At 37.3% G+C, this 24295-nt stretch overlaps 1 protein-coding gene across 1 annotated transcript in view; it reads right to left on the bottom strand.

The window, feature by feature from the left end:
* The window catches only part of atf6 (activating transcription factor 6), a 43193-nt gene that overhangs the window by 7946 nt on the left and 10952 nt on the right, over positions 1 to 24295 (bottom strand). Inside the window, exons 8-15 of the mRNA XM_073856160.1 lie at positions 15171 to 15356; positions 14833 to 14924; positions 14555 to 14695; positions 11627 to 11740; positions 11184 to 11283; positions 7216 to 7280; positions 5412 to 5523; positions 102 to 186 (exon numbers count right to left, since the gene is read on the bottom strand). Coding sequence (XP_073712261.1) covers positions 102 to 186; positions 5412 to 5523; positions 7216 to 7280; positions 11184 to 11283; positions 11627 to 11740; positions 14555 to 14695; positions 14833 to 14924; positions 15171 to 15356 — 895 coding nt within the window. The remainder of the gene's footprint in view (positions 1 to 101; positions 187 to 5411; positions 5524 to 7215; positions 7281 to 11183; positions 11284 to 11626; positions 11741 to 14554; positions 14696 to 14832; positions 14925 to 15170; positions 15357 to 24295) is intronic.

Below are 24295 nucleotides of genomic sequence, written 5' to 3' on the forward strand. Positions count from 1 at the left end.
AAAAACACTAGGAAAATACTAAGAGAATACTATTAAGAATTATTATTATTATTGCTAATTTGAAATAGAAAATAAGACATGTCCCAACTCTTTTATCTTACCATTATATTTCATGGCAGGCAGGACAAGAGACATCTTGGGTCGGCTTCCTTTATTGTGGTTGGTGGCAGGAAGAAGGAGGTGATCCTGTCAAAAGAGAGGAAGAGTTATTATACAACCACCAAATCACATGCAGAAGATTTTGTATTGCTAGTAACATTAAATGGGTCACTGGGTGTAATCTGAAGTATCAATCTGTATCAGTCTGATTCTTGAAGAACATGCAAGAAATGCAACATTTTTATTCTTTTAACCACATCTATAGTTTTCCAAATGTAGCTCAATGAGAATACAAACACTTGTGCGAAATACACGATTTATGCCCTGTTCAGACCACCAACAACTAGCAGTAGCAGAGCGACATGATCTTATTCATTTCAATGGAAGCACTGCTACTTCCGGCAACATGAGCGACGGGGACCGTTGGCGATAGGAAGTGGGTGTGTCCAGTGATGCGACAAAGTTGACAAAGGTTAAACTTTATGCGAATAATGATCAACTTTTGAGAGCGACTACCAATGAGACCGAAGCGAAGCAGTGGAGTTTTTGGCACCCGTCTCTTATCAGTTACAGCAATGGTCGGTACTTATTTCCCCCGCCATTGACGAGATATCTCGTCAATCAAGAGAAAACGCTTCCCCGCCAATGACGAGTATTTCCGTCTTTCCGCAATACCGCTATTATCCACTAGGTGGCGCCCTTCCGCAACTTAAAACCGGAAGTATTGCCCTATGGCAAGCTGCTGCATGTCCGTGTCTGTTTTAAAGATCGCTCTGAATGGGATCTCTATGAAAAGTACGTCACAAAAATGAAATTATCTCTGCTTTTTGCTCAAAATGTGGTGTTTTTGCAGAAACCTACCCATATTCAAAAGCTGATTACAAAAGAACTACTGAAGGTAGGATGAAACGTATTTTTTTGTTTGAAAGCAGAGGGTCTGTTCTTTCATTTGGTATATTGTATGTTTATATATTTGAAGAAGAACATTTTCTGGAAGGCATTAAACTTTTGTGAAAATCATGAAAAACGCTGGCGCTGGCTGGCAACTTTTTTTTAAAAACGCTGGCGTAGAAATGCCTCCTAACAACCTCATTGAAAGAGACGGGCGACACACAGGAAGAAAGTCGCTGGTGGTCTGAACGGGTGCGTGAGGCGAGTACCGCATATTTGCAGCATTGCATTGCCTTGTGCAAATTCGCATATTTGCATTGATTTTCTATTTTATATTCTCCCGTAAATAATTTTTAAAAAATCGCATACATCTTTAAAGCACTGAATGCTACAGAAGAACAAGTTGGAATAATTCATTTTAAAACTGTGACAGCAACAACTCAGCATTACCTTGCTATACAAAGCAAAAAATACAATTTGAAGTCTTAATTCACTAATGTCTATGCCAGTCCAACTCTGTACCAACCGGAGATGTTTTCCTGTCAAGACACAGACCCGCTGAAGACAGAAACCATAAAGGCCAAAAGACCCGAAGCTTGTAATAACACACATCTATCTCACTGTCTGCGTGACAAATGGTAGACGGGTCACAGATCAGTGATTATTTGACTCACAGAGTGCAGACTTCATCGAATGTGTTTGCATTTAATACCATCTGTTGTTACTGTACTAAAGATGTGCGGAAAAGGGAGTGCACAGAGAGATTAATGTCCAATTGATTGAACACAGATATGTAGCTGCACAAAACCCTAAATAGGTCATTATTATTCGGCCATTAAATGTGCTACACAATTGGCCCTAAATCTCTCCCCCCAGCCAACAGTGACTAACTTGACCACAATGTGACAATGAGGTCTTTTGGGGAAAGAAGGGTTAGTAAGCTTTAGTCTCTGTGCATGCACTGTTCATTTTGCACACCATCTGACATATAAACAATTGCCTTTAAGAGTCTCTTAAAGGGACACAAGGCAGCATTTTTATGTTAATAAATCATCTTCGTAAGTCGGTATATGGTTAAATGACTCATTACCGGACGAATGAAGTCTCTCTCGCCCGCCTCTACCGTCTGTAGGAAGAATACCCCACTTGCAACTTCGCTGTATCCGACCCGGTGTCCTTCAGTCTCGCAAAGTCTCAGATATCGCGAGAAGCAGTATCACTTTACAGCAAACAACACAGAGGCAGGCGAGCTAAACACGGCTAGCGAAGAATATAAAATTGTATAAAGAAATGGTTCTTTAAAAAACCTTTCACTAAATGGTTCTTTGAGAAACAAACAACAAAAAAGTATTTTCTATGGCATGTGAAGAACCAGTTAAGCATCTTTATTTTTAAGAGTGTACTCCCATGGTCAGTGAAGGGACTTCCAGCCAATTCTAAAGTGTGACAGGCGCAGTGGGAGCTGCAAGCTGGGGATATTATGATCGGTTTACTTAAGGACAATGGAAACATCTCTAGCACAGTTGGGAAGCTTTGCAACTCAACTCCAAAAGTTCACACAGTTTGATCAGATGGAAAAATTGATTAAACACTAAGCTTGCATATAAAGTCCAGAGAGAGATGCAAGGGCTCATCTCACACGCAGCAGTGACGTTTTAAAAATAAAAAAGTAAAATCAGAAAGGCAAAAACTCACATTCCCAGAAACCCAGGAACCAAAATAAATAAATACACTAATTAAAAGAAATGATATATAGTGCATAATATAAAAAGACAAACTGAATTTCCCCTACAATGTTTGATTGCTCTCAGATGTCCTGCATGACCTGAAACACTTAAAATTCTCTTCTATCTCTTATATAAATGGTCGATTTCCTTTTAAGGAATTTTGTGGAAAATATCCATAGGCGGAGTTTCCTGTTTGTGGGCACCTTCTGGCATACAAGGGTACTGCAATACTTTAAAATTAGCGACAAAGTGTGCTTCAAAGCTTTGAAGTAGAGCTCGACCAATATGTTTTTTGGGGGGGTTCGATGCCGATACAGATATTAGGGAGTAAAAAAAGGCTGATTCTGATATAAAGGGTTGGCTGGTGTCAATATAGTTAAAAATTTCATATAAGAGACAAATCGGCGGTATTTAGTCAGGCTCTATTTTTAGTATGGTTTAAATTAATTAAAATTATTTTAGCTTTAAGTTACTAATCCTGGGTTTACACCAGCCATGGTAGAGGGGTCAAGCGCAAGTAATTTCAATGTTACGTCAATGTGAGACGTGTCTGGAGGTCTCACGGCGCGGATGAGGCATTTGGCGCGGCACGATAAAAGCAATTCCGCCTCATTCGCGCGTCTAGCGCAAATTGAGCGTATGGCTGGTACGCGCGAATGGTGCTTTTTGTGCGTTTTGCATTTGACGCAAATTTGCAGCTGGCGACCGAGTTGAATAATTTGACCTTTGCCGAATTTTCGCGCCGCGTTAACCAATAAGGAGCCTGCTTGCTGCTGTGGCGGCAGCCCCACCCGGAGTCACTCATTCTGCATGAAGGCTTGATATTGTCTGTGAGCAGTCACCCGGAGCTATACGACACAAGTTCTTATTTCTATAGAGACAGAAATAAAAAGGACCTCGCTTGGAAGAGTGTCAGTGAGGACATTGGGCAACCTGGTTAAGTTTTAAATACCCATTCCACTTTTGAGTCACGTGATGTTTATGGACCCGTGCCGTTTATTTTCCCCTTATAGTAAGGTTACCAAATACAAACCGGTAACTCTCTCGATAAATGCACAATCACAACAGCCATCCTGCAAACAGACAACCGCATAGCACTTGCCCCTCCCACAAGAAGCGGATTTAGCCTCTGACGCGCGTCAAATGCCTGCCTCTTCTTCGCTCTAGACGCGGGAATGCATTCAAACAGTTCGAGCGGCAAACTAGGCGAGGTAGACGCTATTTTGATGCCTGAAATGCGGTTGGTGTAAACGCAGCATTAGTCTACCTATTAAAATATTAAGATTAGACAAATAAAATATGAATTCTTATACTTCTATTTCATTAAAATCATAATTAGCTCTGGTGTGGGGGGGCAGTGCCCCCCTGGCCCCCCATACAACACCGAAAAGTTTATCCTTTTGATGGTTAATTTTTGTTACCAAATCCTTTAGTAACAACAACCAAAACAAGCAAACAAACATCAGATAAAATAGCAATTATTCAATACAAAGGTTCATCTACTATAAAAAAAGGTTACAAATGACAAGCATTTCACAGCCGCCACACTCTTTTGGCTATGACCTTGGTTAACATTGAAGGTCGGGATCTGAGGAGGGTTCGGTTGGCGGTGGGAGAATGTTGTGAAAGACTTCCCAAAAGAGTGAACGAAACCTAGAGACCAAATAAAACAACAAAAACAGCCATTTCTTCCTATGACTAAACCAGCGAAATGTCTTCTGACCTCAACTTCTCTAAGATGGAGCTGAGACTGATGAAGACTACAATGCATTGACAACTTTGATTTAAAAAATCTTTAAATCAAGCGATAGAAAAAAGCAAAATGTCAGAGGTGAGCTTTACGAAAAGATTTATAAGGCTTACAACGACATTATGAGTCACTAACATGAGTCATGTTCACAAAAAAGAAAACTGTGATTCCCAATGCGGTCAATGAATGCCAGAAAGAAGAATTGGCGTCCATCATCACATTGCAAAGCAAACTGGTAATATTTAGACTTGTACATTTTAATGTGTTTATTCTATTCTTTTCCCAGTCTGGGTGTGGTGTTGCTTTCATAACAAAGTATAATTTGTAAATACGTCATCCGACATCATTAACATCTTCCCAAGGGATGATAAAATACGTGTACTAGTAAAAGTGCTTTAAACATTTGCAGAATAAAGATTCAAAGATGAAAAATGACGTGCATTTAGTGCTAGAAACACAACAAATGGGACCTGATAACTACAAATGTTGCCCGACTCTAAATAAATGACGTCCAAGTGTATGAGGGCAAGTCAGGTTGAGAATAACAACAGTTGTGAAACGTCCATTAGCATGGATGCTTGCAGTCATGCGCAATAAGATAAGTTTAAGTTCTGACTTATTTGAATAACACCGAAGTAAATTATTTAACAAGTGTAAAAAAAAGTGCATCCGCATCTCCATGTTTGTTTAATAGAGGCATAACCAACGCAGGCAAGAAAAAAAACGACGAAAACCAGTGCGTGCTTTGCCTTGAACAAAAACAGTGGTTTACAATCAGCCAAACCAGAAGTTTCAAAAGACCCCCCAAGCTTTATACATAACATGCTTTGTTGTAGTGAAAAGTGTGCCTTTAAGATGCTGTGTGGGCTTTAAAAGTAATTGACTGTGGCCGAAGAAGATAGCCACAGTTACATAGGCAGATAGGCAAAGGGTAGTCAACTTACCCGGCGGAAAGAGATCACGTAAAATGTGTCCCCCCTCCTGTTGAGCTCATCAAAGAAGTCATTGTAGGTGCGATGGGGTGCGTAGTACACCTGCAACTCACTGCTAGGAATCCTACAAAGAGGATACAGACAAATTTACATTTCACTACTATATAAGCTCCCTTAAAAAGGATTTGAACATTTAATACATTTAATGCAAATGGGCAGAGCTTTTGAATTAGGGCTACTGTATTTAAAACCATATGGAATTGGTATGAAACGACTGTTTGTAATGTTTTAGTTTTTATGAAAACAGTATCTGATGCAATGCCAAGTCTTAAATGTTCTCATGAATCTCAAGATGATATTCATCTTTTTCCTGTGTGAATGTGGCCTTTTTCCTATTGTCAATGTGCAGAACAGGAATGACAGTCATGCTAGGTTTTGGCACGATGCACCGCCGAGGTCAGACAAACTTGAGCAGCCAAAAATATGATTTATTCAGCGTGAGAGTAAACGTGGGCCCACCCAGACAAAGTAAAAGAAAGGAATTTGAAAGGGTAGATTTGGTTTTATATTGAGATATAAAACAGCAACATACACTTTGTAGTCATCTTAGAGATCACAAAGATTTGAATACTTTTATAATAAATGCAAAAAGAATATTTAATCAAAATGAGAAATTAAAATTTTCTTTGAAAACATGCTTTGACAAATTGTGCAAAATTAATCCAGGAACATACTGAATATTAAGTAAGAAAATGGGAAATTGGATTACAAAAATGTTGGAAAATCTTGACTTTTCATACAGTGTTCATGGCTGGAATAATATAAGTGAACTTAACAATAACAAAACTGTTTCTTCTGAATTACAGAGGGCTAAAAAACGATTTGTGGACAATATTAAACAACTATAGGACAATATTTGATCTAGATACAACTATTTGAAAATCTGGAATTCAAGGGTGCAAAAGATCAAAATTTTGAGAAAATTGAGCCTTAAAAGTTGTCCAAATGAAGCCCTTAGCAACACCTATTACTAATAATAAATACACACACATAAAAAAAAGAAAAAATTTGAGTTATAAAATGTATTGTTGACTATTGCTACACCGGTTTGTGGTCCAGGGTCACGTTTTGGAAAAAATGCATGAAATTCCTCACACATTTTATACACATGTAACGTTCATACTAGAGCTTTCACAATAATTAAATAATCGTCTCATCGCAATTGTTTGACCTCATCGCGATGATTTCAGATCACCACAATGATTGCATATATCTCTAAAAAACACAAGGGGGAGCTGCAGCGGCTGTATAAACGAGACATTATCAGATGTAGCAGTGTAACGCAATACATTGCAAAGCATTTAATACAGTGGAAAAACAGAATTTAAAAAAAGCTGCAAAATTTTGATAAGCTTTATGAATTGCCAGGTAAAACATAAATTTCCAAAACACCAATTCAAAATATAGGGAAGTGAAAGATGCTATTCTTAAGGATCTGTAAGGAATTTCCTTTTTTGCAGTCACTACAGACATGTGGTACAGTACTAATATTACCTTAGTAGGGTTGGCTACTATTTAAAACCTAATTTTTACTGGTTTTCAGTTTTTGAAAAATATATTCATTTAATAATTACTTTTTAAAAAAATGTGTTATGTGTATTAATATTTACTGCCAGGTAAACATTGCAAAATATTTAATTTAAATAATCACAACAATGTGTGAAAATTATTTAATGAACAAACAGGCAATTAACCTGTATATTAATAAATCATAATTGCCACAATTTATTCATACTCCGAGATGAATGGAACTTACTTGTCGGAAGTATCCGTGTACTGGACCTGAGTCACTATCGGAGATACCTGTTTATCTGCTGTTTTCTGTTGGACAAACAAAATGATACAGTTACAATGTTTTTCCAAAATATATCAAAGAACATTAGAGCACACACACGTTTGTGTAAAATTGCGTGTTCTTCGAAGTCTACACCCAATGACCCCTGTCAGCATGTATTAGGTTGATACAGTGCTTCTTTCCCCACTGACATCTTCAAAAATGTGCACTATTACAGAGCCAGAAACTTACATAAATAAGCAACTTGGAAATAAAAAGATATTTTGATAAATGATGGTAAACACACAGTAGGGCAATTCAATGATTGAATTTTAATGAATTATGGTGAAATCACAGCACATCCAAAAGGCAGAGGGTGCTCTCGTGCAGAAACTCCAATTGTGTCACAGAAAAAGTACCATTACAAACACTATAGAGGGTATGCACGTGACGTCACCTTCGGCGAAAGTGCCTGCGGTTACGGCAACTGAGTGGCAAAAGACAGAATGAGTGTACAGTATAAAATCAGCAAAAACAAGGTGAAAACGTGTCTAAATGGGAAACAGCTGTTTTGCTATAGACTGTACTAACAGATTAACAAGAATTCGGAGCTATTGTTTTACAGACTGAAAAAAAAAAACGAAAGGAGAAGTAAATAGATCGTTCATGCCAATGTCCACAAACCACAGATGGGCTGACAAGTTGCTAGGGTCACTATCAAGCAGAGGGTTTACTTTCTACTTAGAAGTATTTTTTCAAGTATTTGTATTTTATTCTTGTTTTTCTTTGAAAAAATACATTCCAAAGCATATTATTATATTGTTACTCTATTACATTTCATAAATACAAGTTTTTGTTTTACATTTAATATTTAAGTACATCAACGTACTTTTACTCAAGTAAAATTACACAATTTTAATGTAATTAGGTATTAAATACATTTTAATATGCAATGTTAAAGAATACACAGTATGATTCTATGCTAAGTAAATTTTTTCCCAATACAAAAACACCCTAATAAACCACAGCTGCTTGGAAAATGTAACTAATGTAACTAAGTATTGTCAACCTCTGCTATTAAGTCCAACTAAATTCAATTTAAGCTGATAATAGTCAGTTTTACTGGCATTTTCGCAGCAGTCGCTATGAAAACCAGCCATTTTGATAAATATTTGCCACTCGACGAGGCAAGATCTGACATGGTCATGTGGAAAAGTGATGTCAACGCATACTCCCTATTCCTGGAAATGTCTAGAAGAACATTTATGTCACCGTTCATCAAATTGTTTCAGGTATTTTCATGATAATAAAAAATATTTTGAATGATTTTGTTTAACAAGTGTTGCTTTTTTAAAATGCACGTTAAAAAAGACTCAGACTCATAATCATTTTAGATTGATAAGAACTTCTTTCTGTCCAAAACGACGTAGTGCACGCACAAGCTGCGCATGAAACACAGAATCGCAACTTTGCAATTCAGAATCGATTTCAGACAAGTCTTTTTAATTAGACACGCGATTTATTGTCACAGTCCTAGTTGACGGTACCCATTGACTTCCACAGAATTAATTTTTCTACGGAAGTCAATGGGTACCATCAACTGTTTGCTTACCATCATTGCTTTACCAAAATATCTTCTTTTGTGTTTAAAAGAATTAAAACTCATACACAAATTAAGAACAACATGAGGGGCAGGATTTTCATTTTTGGCTGAACTGTCCCTTTAAGAGATCTGTCTAAATTCTCATTGTGCAGTTCCAAACACGCAGATGGTTTAAACACTGGGCACTGGCAGCCTTTCAAACAATCAACCTGCTGCACACATATTTCTCTAAATTATAACAAACTGTCCATCCAACTTGCCTCACAATAACTGATAAAAATAAATGCTAAGTTACTAAAACAAACAAGTCAAATCTTATAGTTCATTCTGGCTGTGTGGTGCAAAACTGTGCAGCTTCACATTAAACTAGACTGACACTGATGGAAAGCACCCAAGTCCTGCGGTATTTGCCAAGAATCAATATTTTTAGTTACATTTCTCACATGATTATTTTTTGAAAAAAGGTTTATTCTGAGCAAGTCACATATACTGCAGAATTATACCAATGCACATCTCCAAAGCACCAAAGTCCAATGTAGACAGATGAGAAGCAACTAAAAAAAATGTTAAGACTCGCTCGATTAGAACAGACGGGACTGTAAAAAAAACTGAAACCGGTCTGGGAGAGAAAAGACAGAATGATTAAGCTGACTGGGGTAGAGGGCTGTTTACTTTCCCAAGACTACTACTGGATTATAGTGAGCGGTCGATGCGAACTGAGTTAAAGGAGAAAAAGGGATGGAGGAAAACAGAGATCTCATCCCTAATGTAAACATTTACAACAACCTATTTTAAAAAATAAACTGTGCCAAATCCTGGTGCTTCTCAGCTGTTTGTGTCTGGGTTGAAGGTATGCAATAGGTCATACTTTAGGTCAGAAATAATGCACTTCAGTCACTTTACTGGACACCGTCTCAAACCTTTCAAACCCTATAGGTGTCTCTTTGATAAGGGTGTGAATTTTAATACTATATAAAACATAGTGAATGAACAGAAAAAAATAGTTTACGCAACAATAATCTTTCATACAAAATTATCGATTTTAAAGGAATATTTTATTTTCTTAAAAGAAAAATCCAGATGGTTTGCTCACCACCATGTCATCCAGGGTGTTGGTGTCTTTCTTTGTTCAGTCGAGAGGAAATTGTGTTTTTTGAGGAAGGCATTGCAGGATTTTTCTCGTTTTGATGGACTTTGATAGAGCCCAACATTTAATACTTAACTCAACACTTAACAGTTTTTTTCAACAGAGTTTCAAAGGACTCTAAACAATCCCAAACGAGGCATAAGGGTCTTATCTAGCGAAACGATTGTCATTTTTGACAAGGAAAATAAAAAATATATACTTTTAAACCACAACTTTTCGTCAAGGTCCGGTCCAGCGCGACCTAACGTAAATGCGTAGTGACGTAGGGAGGTCACGTGTTACATATATAAAACGCACATTTGCGGACCATTTTAAACAATAAACTGCCACAAAGACATTAATTAGTATCAGTTGACATACAACAACGTAGGAACGGTCCTCTTTCAACACACTTGTAAACACTGGGGCGGAGTTATGCGTTCGTCCTCTGTGACCTCTTGACGTATTGCGGTGACGTAGTGGGGTCACGCTGGCACATCACGACCAGATCTAGACGAGAAGTTGTGGTTTAAAAGTGTATATTTGTTATTTTTATTGTCAAAAATGACAATCGTTTTGCTAGAAAAGACCCTTATGCCTCGTTTGGGATTGTTTATAATCCTTTGAAACTCCGTTGAAAAAAACTGTTAAGTGTTGAGTTAAGTATTAAATGTTGGGCTCTATTAAAGTCTATTAAAATTGCAATGTTTTCCTCAAAAAACATAATTTTTTTTCTCGACTGAACAAAGAAAGACATCAACATTTTGGATGACATGGTGGTGAGTAAATTATCTGGATTTTTCTTTTAAGAAAATTGACTAATCCTTTAACACCAGTTTGACTGACTTTATATTGTGGAGCACACATTATAGCAGAATATCCAACTTGCCTTTATATACAACGAATGCCAATGGTGACCATGACTGTGTGTTTTGGCAAAAAGGTTGGAAAACTACAGTCTGATTACCCACATAACCCTATTATATGGTTTCAGAAAGCCTATAAGTCATACAAAAGTCACTTTTATGGTGCTTTTCAAAATCTCCAATATTTACATAACTTCTCCATTTGTTTTTCAAAAGTAACAGGTATAGTAAAAGGAGGTTAATAATGGTGATTATTAATGACTGACTGGGGTGAACTATCCATTTGAATTGAAAAAAAAATCACATTAATTTAAATTGGCATGAATAAAAGAAAAAACACGTTGATAGCTCATACCGGGATGGTTCTGCCCTTGTTCTGGGTGTTGCTCATACGACGGGTTTTGGTGCGCTCAACCTCATGGCGATGTACCCAGCCCCTCAGTTCATGTGCTAGCCTATAGTGATGCAGAGAAGAGACTTCTCAGTTTGGGACAGATGTCGAACAGTAACATCAGGAATAATTATGTAAATGACTTTGTGTGGTGGCCAACAAGAAATACAATCTTATGGATTTGCGCTACATGGCTGTGGATGCTATTTAAAATTTCACTGCCAATTTTACTGTCGCTTTGATTTTTATCACTGCCAGATACTGACAAATACAGACTGAATATTATAGATGAGAACTGACAAAAGTTATTACTACATTTTGTTAAGACAGCATAATTGTTTTTGGTTCATCACACAGTTGGCCACCATTAAATGCACATCTGAATATTATATGTCATCGGTACTGACTTCATGCACTTGGTCCTGTTGACGGGTGGCTGGCAAAGGTTTGGAGCTCGGAAATAGAGAGGTTCCCTCTTTACCACCATCAAAGCCTTCTGCTCTGATGTCACGTCCTCCAACCTATAATAAGACAACAACATTAAAAACATTAAATAAAGAGATAAAAGCATTTCAATGAAGATTTGTACTATAGCCAAGATAGTATTTTTTTGTCAACTTACAAGTGATTAATGCATAGTGAACTCTAACATGACATCAATAAAATAGCCTCAAATAAATATTGGTGTACAATCTGCCCCTAAACAGCTAATGCAAGTGACCGGAGCTTGCTATTGCGTTTACGTTTTAAAACACATTACTCTTGCCATGTTTACACCGTTAATTTAGACTACGCCACCGTTTTCGACCCTCATAAACAGAGTCGTTCGTAAACAGGCTTGCGCTGCTGTATAAATGAACATAGACGGAGTCTTATGTAAACGAAGAGCTGGTTTTAACGTGACAGCGCATCATTTTCAATGTGAAAGTGATTTTTATTTAGGGAAATGGAGGTTTGCAACAGAGGTTTTGCCCAAAATAGAAAACTTAGTGCAACCAACAAATGATAAATGCTATCAGATTGTTTTTAAAGGATTAGTCCATTTTCTTTTGTTATCCAAAATGTTGATGTCTTTCTTTCTTTGTTCAGTCAAGAAGAAATTATGTTTTTTAAGGAAAACATTCCAGGATTTTTCTCATTTTGATGGACTTTAATGGACCCCAACACTTAACAGTTTTAATGCAGTTTAAAATTGCAGTTTCAAAGGACTCTGGACGATCCCGGATGAGGCGTGGGGGTCTTGTCTAGCGAAACGATTGTCATTTTTGACTGGAAAAGTGAAAGATATGCACTTTTTGAACACAGCTTCTCGTCTATCTCCGGTCCTGTGCTGCGCCAGCGCGACCTCACGTAATCCTTCATCATGCCAAGAGGTCACGGATGACGTATGCGAAACTACGCCCCAGTGTTTACAAGTGTGAAGAAAGAGGACCGTTCCCACATTGTTGTATGTTGAATGATACTAATTAATGTCTTTGTGTCAGTTTATTGTTTAAAATGGTCCGCAAATGTGTGTTTCATATACACTTCCATGGCATTACGCAATTACGTGAGGTCGCGCTGGCTCGTCACACAGCCGGAGGAAGAAGAGAAGTTGTGGTTTAACAGTGCATATTTTTTATTTTTCTTGTCAAAAATGACAATCGTTTCACTAGATAAGACCCTTATGCCTCGTTTGGGATCATTTAGAGTCCTTTGAAACTGCAATTTTAAACTGCATTAAAAATGTTAAGTGTTGGGGTACATTAAAATGAGAAAAATCCTGGAATGTTTTCCTCAAAAAACATAATTTCTTCTCGACTAAACAAAGAAAGACATCAACATTTTGGAGACATGGTGCTGAGTAAATTATCTTTTTTTAAGAAAATTGATTAATCCTTTAACATGTATCCTCATAGAGAATGTCTGTTTTATAGTTGTTTAAGTATTGTTGGGTTTGAATATTGTTGTAATGTTGTTTTTGTTTTGTTTCAATTTATTAAGCTCATTATGAAAAACAACCTGTAATTTTAAACGTCATATATAGGTCGTTGTAATGGATTGAAGGCCAATATGACGAAGATAAAGGTAAGCTATTATTAAAGTAATAAGTTATTTACACTTTTATGCACATGCCCAGTGTGCGTGAATTATCGTTTTATGTGTTTATGGTCGTGTATAGTGTGGATGAAGATATTTTTTGAAATGATGGTATAGACGAGGATCGTTTTAAATGCAAATGTTCTAATGTAAACAGGACCTTACTTTCTTGGCTTTGTGAAACTATAATACTGAGAGGAAAACATTTGGCCTTTGAAATGTCACATTGGCTGGGAATGAGCGAGAAAGCCCGAAGCACTTGGAGGCTGGATCTAATTGTCACAATATTTCCTGACACAGATCAACTCAGCCCATGGCAAAAGGAAACGCATGTGGGAGATCTACTGGAGTTTGTTCTGAAGCCTAAAGTCTTTAAATAAATTTGGACAGTAGACTAAACTGCTCTTAATATTATTTACATTAAAAAAGCCTTTCATAGATCAAACGCTGGAAAGGACCAAATAGACAGATCCAGACTTGGACAGGGAGACAGGCAGCGATGATGTTTGATGCCAATGAATGACACAAAAGCAAGTAAGCATCACGTGACCTGTGATCTAATAAACTCAGGAAACTCATGCAGGTGTCCATGAACTCCCCATGACAAATAAAACATCTGGGTCTGCATCCGTGTGCATCTATTTTCCAGTGCTGATTTACATAATTTCGTTTCCTGCTCTGTTCCCCCGGATAGCCTCAGAAAGTCTTTTAAAGATACAAATTACACGGTTTGTAGAAATAGATCATATTTTAGTGTAGGAACAGTTTTTACAAAAAAATAACAAAGACAAAAAGTTTCACCCTAAAAAAAGATCCATGAAAGTAAAATGACTCAAATTCAACTAGGCCTGACTGATAAATGCCTGAGAAAACAAAGACACAGGTAACCATTTCCTTAAATATCTGTCTTTTTGTTTAAGGAATTTAAAGTACTGGGAATGTCATGTTGTTGAAGCAATTTTGTATGGATACATAAACCCAGAATCACCTTTCAAAACATTTCCCTGGGCACATAAAACAACAACTTACTTACTTAGCTGCCTGTTTTCTTTACATTAAACTCGTGTGCGGGACAGAAGCGAGAACAGAGCCTTGTTGTCTTACGTAGACATTTGGACAGAGTCACTCAGCACCTGCTGTCGTGTTTCTTAAAATAAACGGTCTGATAGGTAAGGGGCTCAGGTGCATCCGGCCCCACACAGCAATGAGAATAAATGGATATTTAGGCAAATGCAGAACCTATGGAATAGCATTACCTGTTAACAATATTAGCGGGATCGGTCTCAGGCATGTTTGACTCTGTGTTTCTTTCTGACTCTGGGGAAAAACCCAGCAGGTGTCGGCCACTGGATGCAGGGGTTGCGGGAAAAGTGGACCCTTGGTTTCCACCAAGCAGACTGGGTGGGACACAAAACAAAGCCTTTGTTTAATAAATCTTTAATATATTCTCCTTCTCCCTACAATGACAAAGGGTAAGCACTTTCTAACCAGACACAATTTCAAATACTGATGTAGTATGAATAATCAAATGCACCTGATTGGACCCAGGTTAAACATCAAAAAGACCAGGACCACCATAAGACACACGGCTCTTCGTTTGGGAGCTGTTGCTTTCAGTGCACAGTTCTAAAGAGACCAGAAAAAAGATGACGTAAAAAAGGACCACAAAGCAAGAAAACAACCCATTTTATAGTCATTAAATAGCGGAAAAACTCAACCCTAAAATCTTTGAAACAAACATGCGACTTGATTACAAAATATTCTCAAACATCTGGTTTTGAATACTATGTACTATGTCAATTTCCATCTGGGTCTGCCACTAATGCCATTACAATCTCATAAGATCAAATAGTCAAAATTAAGGACACCAACCTCATTCATCAATCCCACTAGTTGATTTTTCAATGTGCCGTTTTCATTTTTTAGCTTTTCGTTTTCTGACAATGCCAACTTCAGACGGGCCTCCAGCGTTAGCAGGTAATCTTTTTTCTTCTTCCGAGATATAGATGCAGACTCTCTGTTCTTTATCATACGCTGCTGCCTCCGAAACGCACTCGACTGGAAAAAGGAAAAAGAAATCGGGTCAATTCTGATAACTTACCGTCACTAGTATTTGCTCTTGGGTCATGACACACTTGAAAATAATGAGATACGTTTTTGATGTAAATGTTTGAAAGGTACTTCAGGTCACAAATAGTTTAGCGGCACGGTTGAGTCATACTTTCAAATGAATTGTTTATAGTGCAAGATTTTTTAAATAAATCCTGGATTTTAGCTGTAGCTTTGATCCGAACAAATCAAGAGTTCCTGGACAACATCAACGTGTTTCCATGACCTCTTCACTTATACACCACCTAGAGATAATAGCAAACAAGACATCTGGCACACTTTTTTTTATATAAAGGAACGTGAACTTGCAGTGATGCATAGAGACGGACAGAATATGCCCAAATTTCCATTCAAGAATAATTGAGTTATGTCTCATTTGTAATGCTACATTATTTTTTCATCTAGACTTCTTAAAGGGTACCACGAATAGAATCACACCACATTTATGGCTTAATAGATTCATACTAGGGATGTCTATATGAATTTGAAATTAAAAACAGTAGAAATGTCATCGTTTTCATAAACTTTGAAGAAATCTTTCACTTGTAGGTCGCCATTTTGTTTGCATTACAATTAATGTTGTATTAACGCTACAGTGAGGTCATTTTAATATGAATCAGAGAGTAACAAATGATAAACAATACAGAAAACATACAAATGAAAGATGATCAAAACAAAGACGATTGGACAGGTGGGAGAAAAACTTTTTTACATAAAAAAACTAAAGTATCCAGTATCATAATGGTGGCCTCTACAGCTTAAAATAAGTATTACATGCTGGGATTATTTAAAGTAATGGTGCATTCACACCAGGCGCAGAAGAGGCGGCAAGCGCGGGTGATTTACATGTTAAGTCAATGCAAAGACGCAAATAGGCATCCTGCCGCACGGTAAGCGCGAATGGAGCAATCACACTGATGCCACGGATCACGCAGCAACGCTCAATTTGCGCAAGTCGAAAAATGGGAACTTTGGCGGATTTTCGCGCCCCGTTAACCAATCAGGAGCTTGATCTAGCAGGGACGTGATTATAGGAAGCGAGCAAAGGCAGAAAAACTAAACAACAATGCAGGACAATCATCATCGCTACACGAGACATCTTCATACTTTTACAGGAATTAAAAGGATCTTGTTTGGAAGAAAGTGAGTGAGGAGATCGAACAATCTGGTAAGTTTACTAAATTTGAGCTATACAAGCGAATTTACGCCAGAATGTCTCAAATGACTAGAATTTCATGCACGAATGAAGCGAGTAAACTCAAAATGTTCAAGCGTCAAGCGAATAGCATGTTTTTGCCGCCTCTTCCGCGTCTGGTGTGAACGCACAGTTATGAAAATTTTTAAAGTCGCCATGAAATTGAAATATTATAGTGTTTTTATTTATGACTTATCTGTGCCCTTCATTTTTTTTTAACTCATATGAACTCATATTTAAAATCAAAAACATTAACCTCTCTTCACTTTCTGTCATGAGGAATGGCGCAAGGGGGGGGGGGGGGGCTATTAGAGAAAAATCTCAACGATTGGCAATTAGCCACATTGTCCATTGAGAACTGATTGGAGATGGGCTAAGTCAAGTCCCGCCCTACATTTTTTTCTCATTTACATCACAATACAAAAAAGAAGACAATCGCTAAATCAGTTTCATGGCGACCTTAATGTGTTTCTATCAACTGATTTTAGAAGTAGAAGGAAGGTATAAAGTTTTAAAGCATTTTTAAAGTCCAGGTACCCTTTCAGCTCAACTCTAGACCACAGCCATAACACATCCAAATGATTTCAAACAGCCCAGACATATTAACAAACCCTATAAGCTACTCCAACAATGTTCCTGGAACGGGATAAAACCCCAATTAAACATTGTTAATTCAGCAGCTTGCATAAACAGGGTCTGGACATGATTAAACCTCCTCCCAGTCTTGACACAACTCAAGGTCAGACACATGTTTTATAAAAAACAAACTCCACCCTTATGAGATCAGAAAAATAAAAGGTTACTGGAATAGACCAGAAAGCATATATGAGACAGTTGGAGAGGTGTGGAAGTTTCTCACAGCCAGACCATATTAAGACTCTGGCATATTAGCAGTGATGATTAAACCACTGGGATCTCCATGTGTCTGTATGTGCTCCCATCTCCTGAGAAAGCTCTTTTAAAACCGGGAAACGGGCCATGAGCAGGGCCTGGGAATGAACAACACATTTGGTTACCAGGACTGAGAAGGTGCCATCACCATGGCGATAGAACCGGGTGGGTGAGGGGGGGTCTTGGAGGATGTTGGCACAACTTACCAAATATCAGTGTTGCTAAGGATTTCTGCTGGACAATCAGGGCCATTTAATGAGATATTTGTTTTATTTCAGTCAAGTGCACATTTAAGAGAAGGTCAGTTAGCCAAAAGCCTATGGGTGATTCTGCAAAATTAGACGTAAGGGGTGTCATGAAACATTTTGATAAAAAAAGTAAATGTAAAGTAAGAGTATCAAAATAAGAAGCATATTTTGCACATGATTTCAAATGACATCATACAAACCAAGTTCATTGTTTTTTTCACATTTAAGGGGAACATTTTCATTACCGCAACGTGTCCATGACTGGATTTTGGTTCTTTGACATGAAATATTTACAATTAAAAAATCTAAAAAATAAAAAAGCTTCAGTGCATGTTATACTATATACATTTACAGTAACGAAACATGTGGTATTTGGTGATCATTGGTAAATGTAGAGACAATAATAAGGAATATAAATGTGTCCAAGAACAATTTTCTCATCCTCCGCAACAATTTTCATTGTTTAAGCCCTCAATGAACTAACATTTTCAAAAAAAAAAATGTTGGAAGGGACATAATTGACTGTGACACTCAAGATGGCTACCAGGTAAGCAGTTCTTATTTTTTCTCTCCAGATAAAAATTTTGTTTGTAATAGTACTTAGACAACTTTTTAGTTCTCATTACCAAAACATGAGTTTGTAAATGCATATATTTAATGTAATATCATGTTGCGGTAATGATAATTGAAGATATTGATAATCTAAAAAAAGTAAATAATTCTATAGGAAATATTTTTTAAATCCTCTAAAAATAATGGGTATAGTAAGTTCAGACCTTAATCTTATATGTGCAAAAAAATCTTCTAAATGCTTCTGGATTTCGTGAGAATAACCCTTATAATATCCCAACAAAATTTCTAATCCATTTAATTCCTGGCACTTCTGGTTCTTCCAATGAGCGTAATGAGAAAACTCACGCAACAAATATGTAACAAATCTGGTGAATAAATATGTCTACAGAATTGTAAAGTGCCAATCCTTACACCAGTCACTGCAACAAGGGAGTAATGACATTTTTATTTTAGTCAGAAAATTCTGTCATCATTTACTCACCCTCATGTTGTTCTAAACCTGTATGACTTACTTTATTCTCAACACAAAATAAAATATTTTAATAAATGATGGCAAGCACAAAGTTAACGGTACCCATTGAGTACTATAGTAGGAACAACAAATATTATGAAAGTCAATGGGTACCGTCAAATGTGTGCATACAATCATTTAACATAATATCTTCCTTTGCGTTAAACAGAAACTCATACTGGTTAAAAACAACATAAGGGTGCGGAAATAATGACAGCAACTATCCATTTAAGTCTATTAATAAGGTATAACACAACTTATTGTACCTAAAAAGGCTCAGAAGACTCAAATGTCATCTAATACAGACTACAGTACACTGAGACAGGAAACTGAAATCATCCCTACGCTGCACAGACTAACTTGCCCAAGATCATTAATCTTAAACTGCCATAACAAAGCCTTAAATGCAATCTGCTTCATAGTCATCACCGTTCAGCTGTTTCAAACATCACACTCTGCAAAACCTCACAAACAGCCATACATAAACACACATCGTACACCTGCCCCACCTGCCACTTTTACTGTCAGACTGCAATTCCTAACCCCCAACCCAAAACCTACTCTTGAGGCCAAACCACAAAAGCCACAGTTAAACCACAGCTGTGCGAACCCATACAATTACACACACACACACACACACACACACACACACACACACACACACACACACACACACACACACACACAACCACACACACACGACTGTGACAGTTTCACTACATTTTACCACTGCATGCCTATGACATCACCGTTGGGCCTAAAAAAATAAATGCATTAATGTCAGTAAGGGTAAACATTTGAACCTGACCTATTTATAAGCTACTTGGCTGAAGGCTAAATTACTGCCATTTTTGTTCATGCTTTAAAAATTTTCTCATCAAACCACTGTTTGCTTTCAAAACAGGGATATAATCCAATGAGCGTAATGAGAAAAGTCACGCAACAAATATGTAACAAATCTGGTGAATAAATATGTCTACAGAATTGTAAAGTGCCAATCCTTACACCAGTCACTGCAACAAGGGAGTGATGACATTTTTATTTTAGTCATCAATCCTAAAAGTATGCATTGCAATAATCAAAAGGTCAGGGTTTGGCTAGTTAGCATGTCCCATTTAGATGTATGCATCTGTGTGACTTTTATGCGACCTAAGGGCTGTTCATTCTACAGAAGATAACGATTTTTATGAACTATAAGAACCAGTTTTAAAGTGCACCTATGTTATTTTGTTAATTTTGCATAATATAATGAGTTCGCATGATTTATGGTTAAAAAACACATGATTTTTCACATTCTGTACCTTTTTGTAGCTCCAGATTTCACTCTCTTCCCGAAACGCACAAATTAAAAAGCACTGTGTCCCTGATTGGCCAACTAACCTGTACGTTGTGATTGGCCTCAATACCTTCAGTGTTGAGGGTAACACATTACAAGTAACGTGCATTACGTAAAAATATCACTTTTCAGAAGTGACGAGTAAAGTAACGCATTACTTTTTAAATGTACAAATTAATATTTGAGTTACTTTTTTTTAAAAAAGTAATGCAAGTTACTTTTTTAGTTTAATTAATTCGATTAAAAAAATTATGTACCGAATTTAAACTAAACGTAGTCACTTTTTTGTGATGGAAATATGCAATTTCTGAATGTAGAACTTTTCAGTCATAAAAAACACTTGCAAGGCCTGAAAGAGCTCAAGCCTCAGCCAAGAAAAAGTAACGCAAAAGTAACTAAAAAGTAACGTAAGCATTACTTTACATGAAAAGTAACTAAGTAACACAATTAGTTACTTTTTCTGGGAGTAACTTAATATTGTAATGCATTACTTTTAAAAGTAACTTTCCCCAATACTGAATAATACCTCTGACGTTTTCTGGAAATGTGACGCTCCTTTGAAATGTCCCATGTTTAAAAGATTTGGTCACAATGCAATGCTAACAGGAGTTAAAGGGGACAATTCACAAGACTTTTTTAAGATGTCAAATAAAACTTTGGTGTCCTCAGATTGCATATGTGAAGTCCTAGTTTTAAGTACCATATAGATAATTTATTATAGCATGTATTATTATTATTATAGACATTTTGTAAGTGTAAGCAAAAATGTGCCGTTTTTGGGTGTGTCCTTTTAATTGCAAATGTGCTGATCTCTGCACTAAATGGCAGTGCTGTAATTGAATAGTATAGATTAAGGGACGGTATTATCCCCTTCTGACATCACAAGGGAAGCCAAAATTTCAATTACCTATTTTTATACGTGCTTGCAGAGAATAGTTTACCAAAACTAAGTTACTGGGTTGATCTTTTTCATATTTTCTAGGTTGAAAGAAGCATTGGGGATGCAATTATAGCACTTATACATGGAAAATTTTTATGATATGTCCCCTTTAAAGTGATTTTCTTATTTAATAAAAACACTGCCAAAAAAAATCGTTGCCAAATTCCTAAATGTTTTTGGCTATTGTTGATTACGGCGCAGGTTCCAATGTCAGAATTACAAAAAAATGCAAAGACGGTATGTATAAAGGCATTTGAACTCTCCATTTGTCCTTTTCATTTCTGGACTGTAAAACAGAGAGGGTGTGTGAATGAGAGAGTTAAGGCATGTGTGCGTTTGCCACGTAGGAGTACAATACCCCAACCAAGAGCTGGAACTATGAATAAAGGACAAAAACAGAAGCAGCGCAGAGATTCAACATGTGGCTGGGCTCTGATTTAGCGTTTTTTTCCCCCTAAAACCCAACAGACATTGAGGCAACAGACACCAGTCTTTCATCATACTCCTCTTCACGTCTGATCCAAGTAACATTAATATACTAACCGTTTAAACTATTTAAGGCCAATACACCTCAACATGTCAAGAAGACAGCATCCAAATTGTTGGATACTACTAGTGAGACCTCCCAAACAATGTGATTTGTAATTATAGGCTATAATAAAATCTGAAACCTGCAACATTCAAAGCAAATCTAGAATTTACAGGAAAACCGCTGGCTTTTATAGAAACAGTAACTGTTGCTATAAATGTGTGAACTTGTTTTGCTTTACTTCTCAGTTTGGACGTTTACATAACCAAGTCTGAATGACAACTGTTGTGAAGTGCATACGTTCAGCTCAAGATATAAACACGTGCAGATGGGGATGAGACACACATGCATGGGCTGCTGCACAGCTGTCCTTATACTAATCTACTAAATACTCAAATATGGATCACGCTTCAAATGTCAAGACTCAACAAAACGTATTGACTGCCGCACCACAGGAGCTTTAACTACTTGCGTATACCATATACATGACCCATTCAGTAGAGCAACAAGGGAGCAGTTAACGCTCATTACACCAAACTGTTTTAACTGCATGTGCTCACATACAGCTTCCGTGAATGCTGTCATGAAATACAATTAGATAAGGGTGCACATCCTGTCCATTTGGACTAAGCTCACAGCTGCAGTATGACTTGGTGATGCATTTCACAGAACATGTACTTCCCTTTTTTGACCCCATGTGTTGTCCGAACGTTGTTTTTTTTTCAATGTAAACTGCTTTATAAAGCATAAGTACAGTACGTACAGTAAGTTATTTATATGACCCATGTCCCATCAAGCAAGCTTTTGATCTAGAATGCACACATGTAAAACCATACACTTTTATTGAATAAATTGTTTTGGTCTACAGCTACAATACTGTCACAAAATGTGACCCTGTTACAGGGTTTAGATTAATCTAGGACTAGGCCTTAGTTATATAAGAACATTTAGAAACCTTACAAAAAACAGTACTGGTGTGCAGCTTGAGACAAAACATAGGCATTAATATACAGTACTGTGCAAAAGTCTTAGTGTGCATTCACACCAGACGCCAAAGAAGGTGGCAAGCTTGAGTTTATCAATGCAAAGACTCAAATAGGCATCCTGCGGCATGGTAAGCTTGAATGGCGTGGTAAGCGCGAATAGCGCGGCGCGAATATCCGCCAAAGTTTAGATTTTTCAACTTGCGCGTTTCCCGCGGCAACACTCAATTCATGCGGAACGCGCAATCCATTCAGCACGAATTGAGCGTTGCCGCTGGAAACGCGGACGCTGAATAATCGGAACTTTGCCGGATGTTCGCGCTGTGTTAACCAATATGAAGCTAGTAACTCTAGTAGTGACGTGATTACAGGAAGCGAGTGGAGTCGCAGAAGCCCCTCCTATGACGTGAATTTCCACGATTGACTAGAATTTCACACGTGGCTTTCACTTACGAATAAAGTAAGTAAACTCAAAATGTTCAAGCGTCCATCTACGCGAGAATAGAGTGTTTTTGCCGCCTCTACCGCGTCTGGTGTGAATGCACAGTTAGGCCACCATGGCAGAATAAGATTAGTTGTTTTTGCAATGTTGTAGTGATCATATATAATTGTTTCTCAGTCTCTCCAATAGAAAATACATCCAGAAAACACAGGAAATGTGTATATAGTATTAAAAATTGTATAAAAATGTAAACTGATGTCTCAAGTTTTTAGGGTAAAATCCCCTTCCACTTGAGCAATAGCAGCAAACTGCAGGATCTCTTAAACCTAAATAAAATTAAATCCTAATTTCTAATTTTAATGAAATTAGTCTATTTACTTTCTGATCAAAAACGCTCAAGATGTGTTTAGTGCCAAGAGAGGGCACACCAAACACCAACGATGCCTAAAGAAGACATTTTGTCCTGAAAATTATTTTTTTTATTTTTTTATTTCCTGTATTTTCTGTCTGTATCTTTATAAAATAGATTGAAAAATAAATATGGATGGACATTAAAACTTCTAAAATAACAAGTGTTCTGGTGGCGGTGGCCTAACCGTGGGTTCACACCAGCCGTGTTTGAGGCGTCAAATTCCCGTCTACTGCGTCTAGTTTGCCACTTGAACATTTTGAGTTTACTCGTTTCAGTCGCGCGTGAAATTCTAGTCATTGAGACATTCATGCGGAAATGTGTGTCATGGGAGGGGCTTTTGCGACTCCACTCGCTTCCTGTAATCATGTCATTACTAGCAAGCTCCTGATTGGTTAATGCGGTGCGTTTTTCCCCAAAAGTTCAAGTTTTTCAACTTGCACGTTTGCTGCGGCAACGCTAAATTCGCGCCGTCCGCATGAACTAGATGCGCGAATGAGGCAGAATCGTGTCTAACGCGCCGCGCTAAATGCCTCATTCGCACCGCGAGACCTCCAGTTGCACGTCAACGTGTCTTTACATTGACTTAACATAGACTTACATTGAAATCAAGTTGACCCTTCTACCGCGTCTGGTCTGAACGCAGCATAAGAGTTTTGCACAGTATTGTATGTTAAGATATGTGAGTTGCAGTTGTTTTTAAATTAAGGCAGCTCAAACATGCATTTTAATTTGGAACTAGGGTAAAAACTGTCCGGGAAACTGCCCCAAAATCTAATTATGAGATTAGGAGCATCAAAGTTTGATTTCATAGATTTCAATCTTTGACAT

This window comes from Misgurnus anguillicaudatus, chromosome 18 (genome assembly GCF_027580225.2).
Source record: "Misgurnus anguillicaudatus chromosome 18, ASM2758022v2, whole genome shotgun sequence".
Lineage (NCBI taxonomy): Eukaryota > Metazoa > Chordata > Actinopteri > Cypriniformes > Cobitidae > Misgurnus > Misgurnus anguillicaudatus.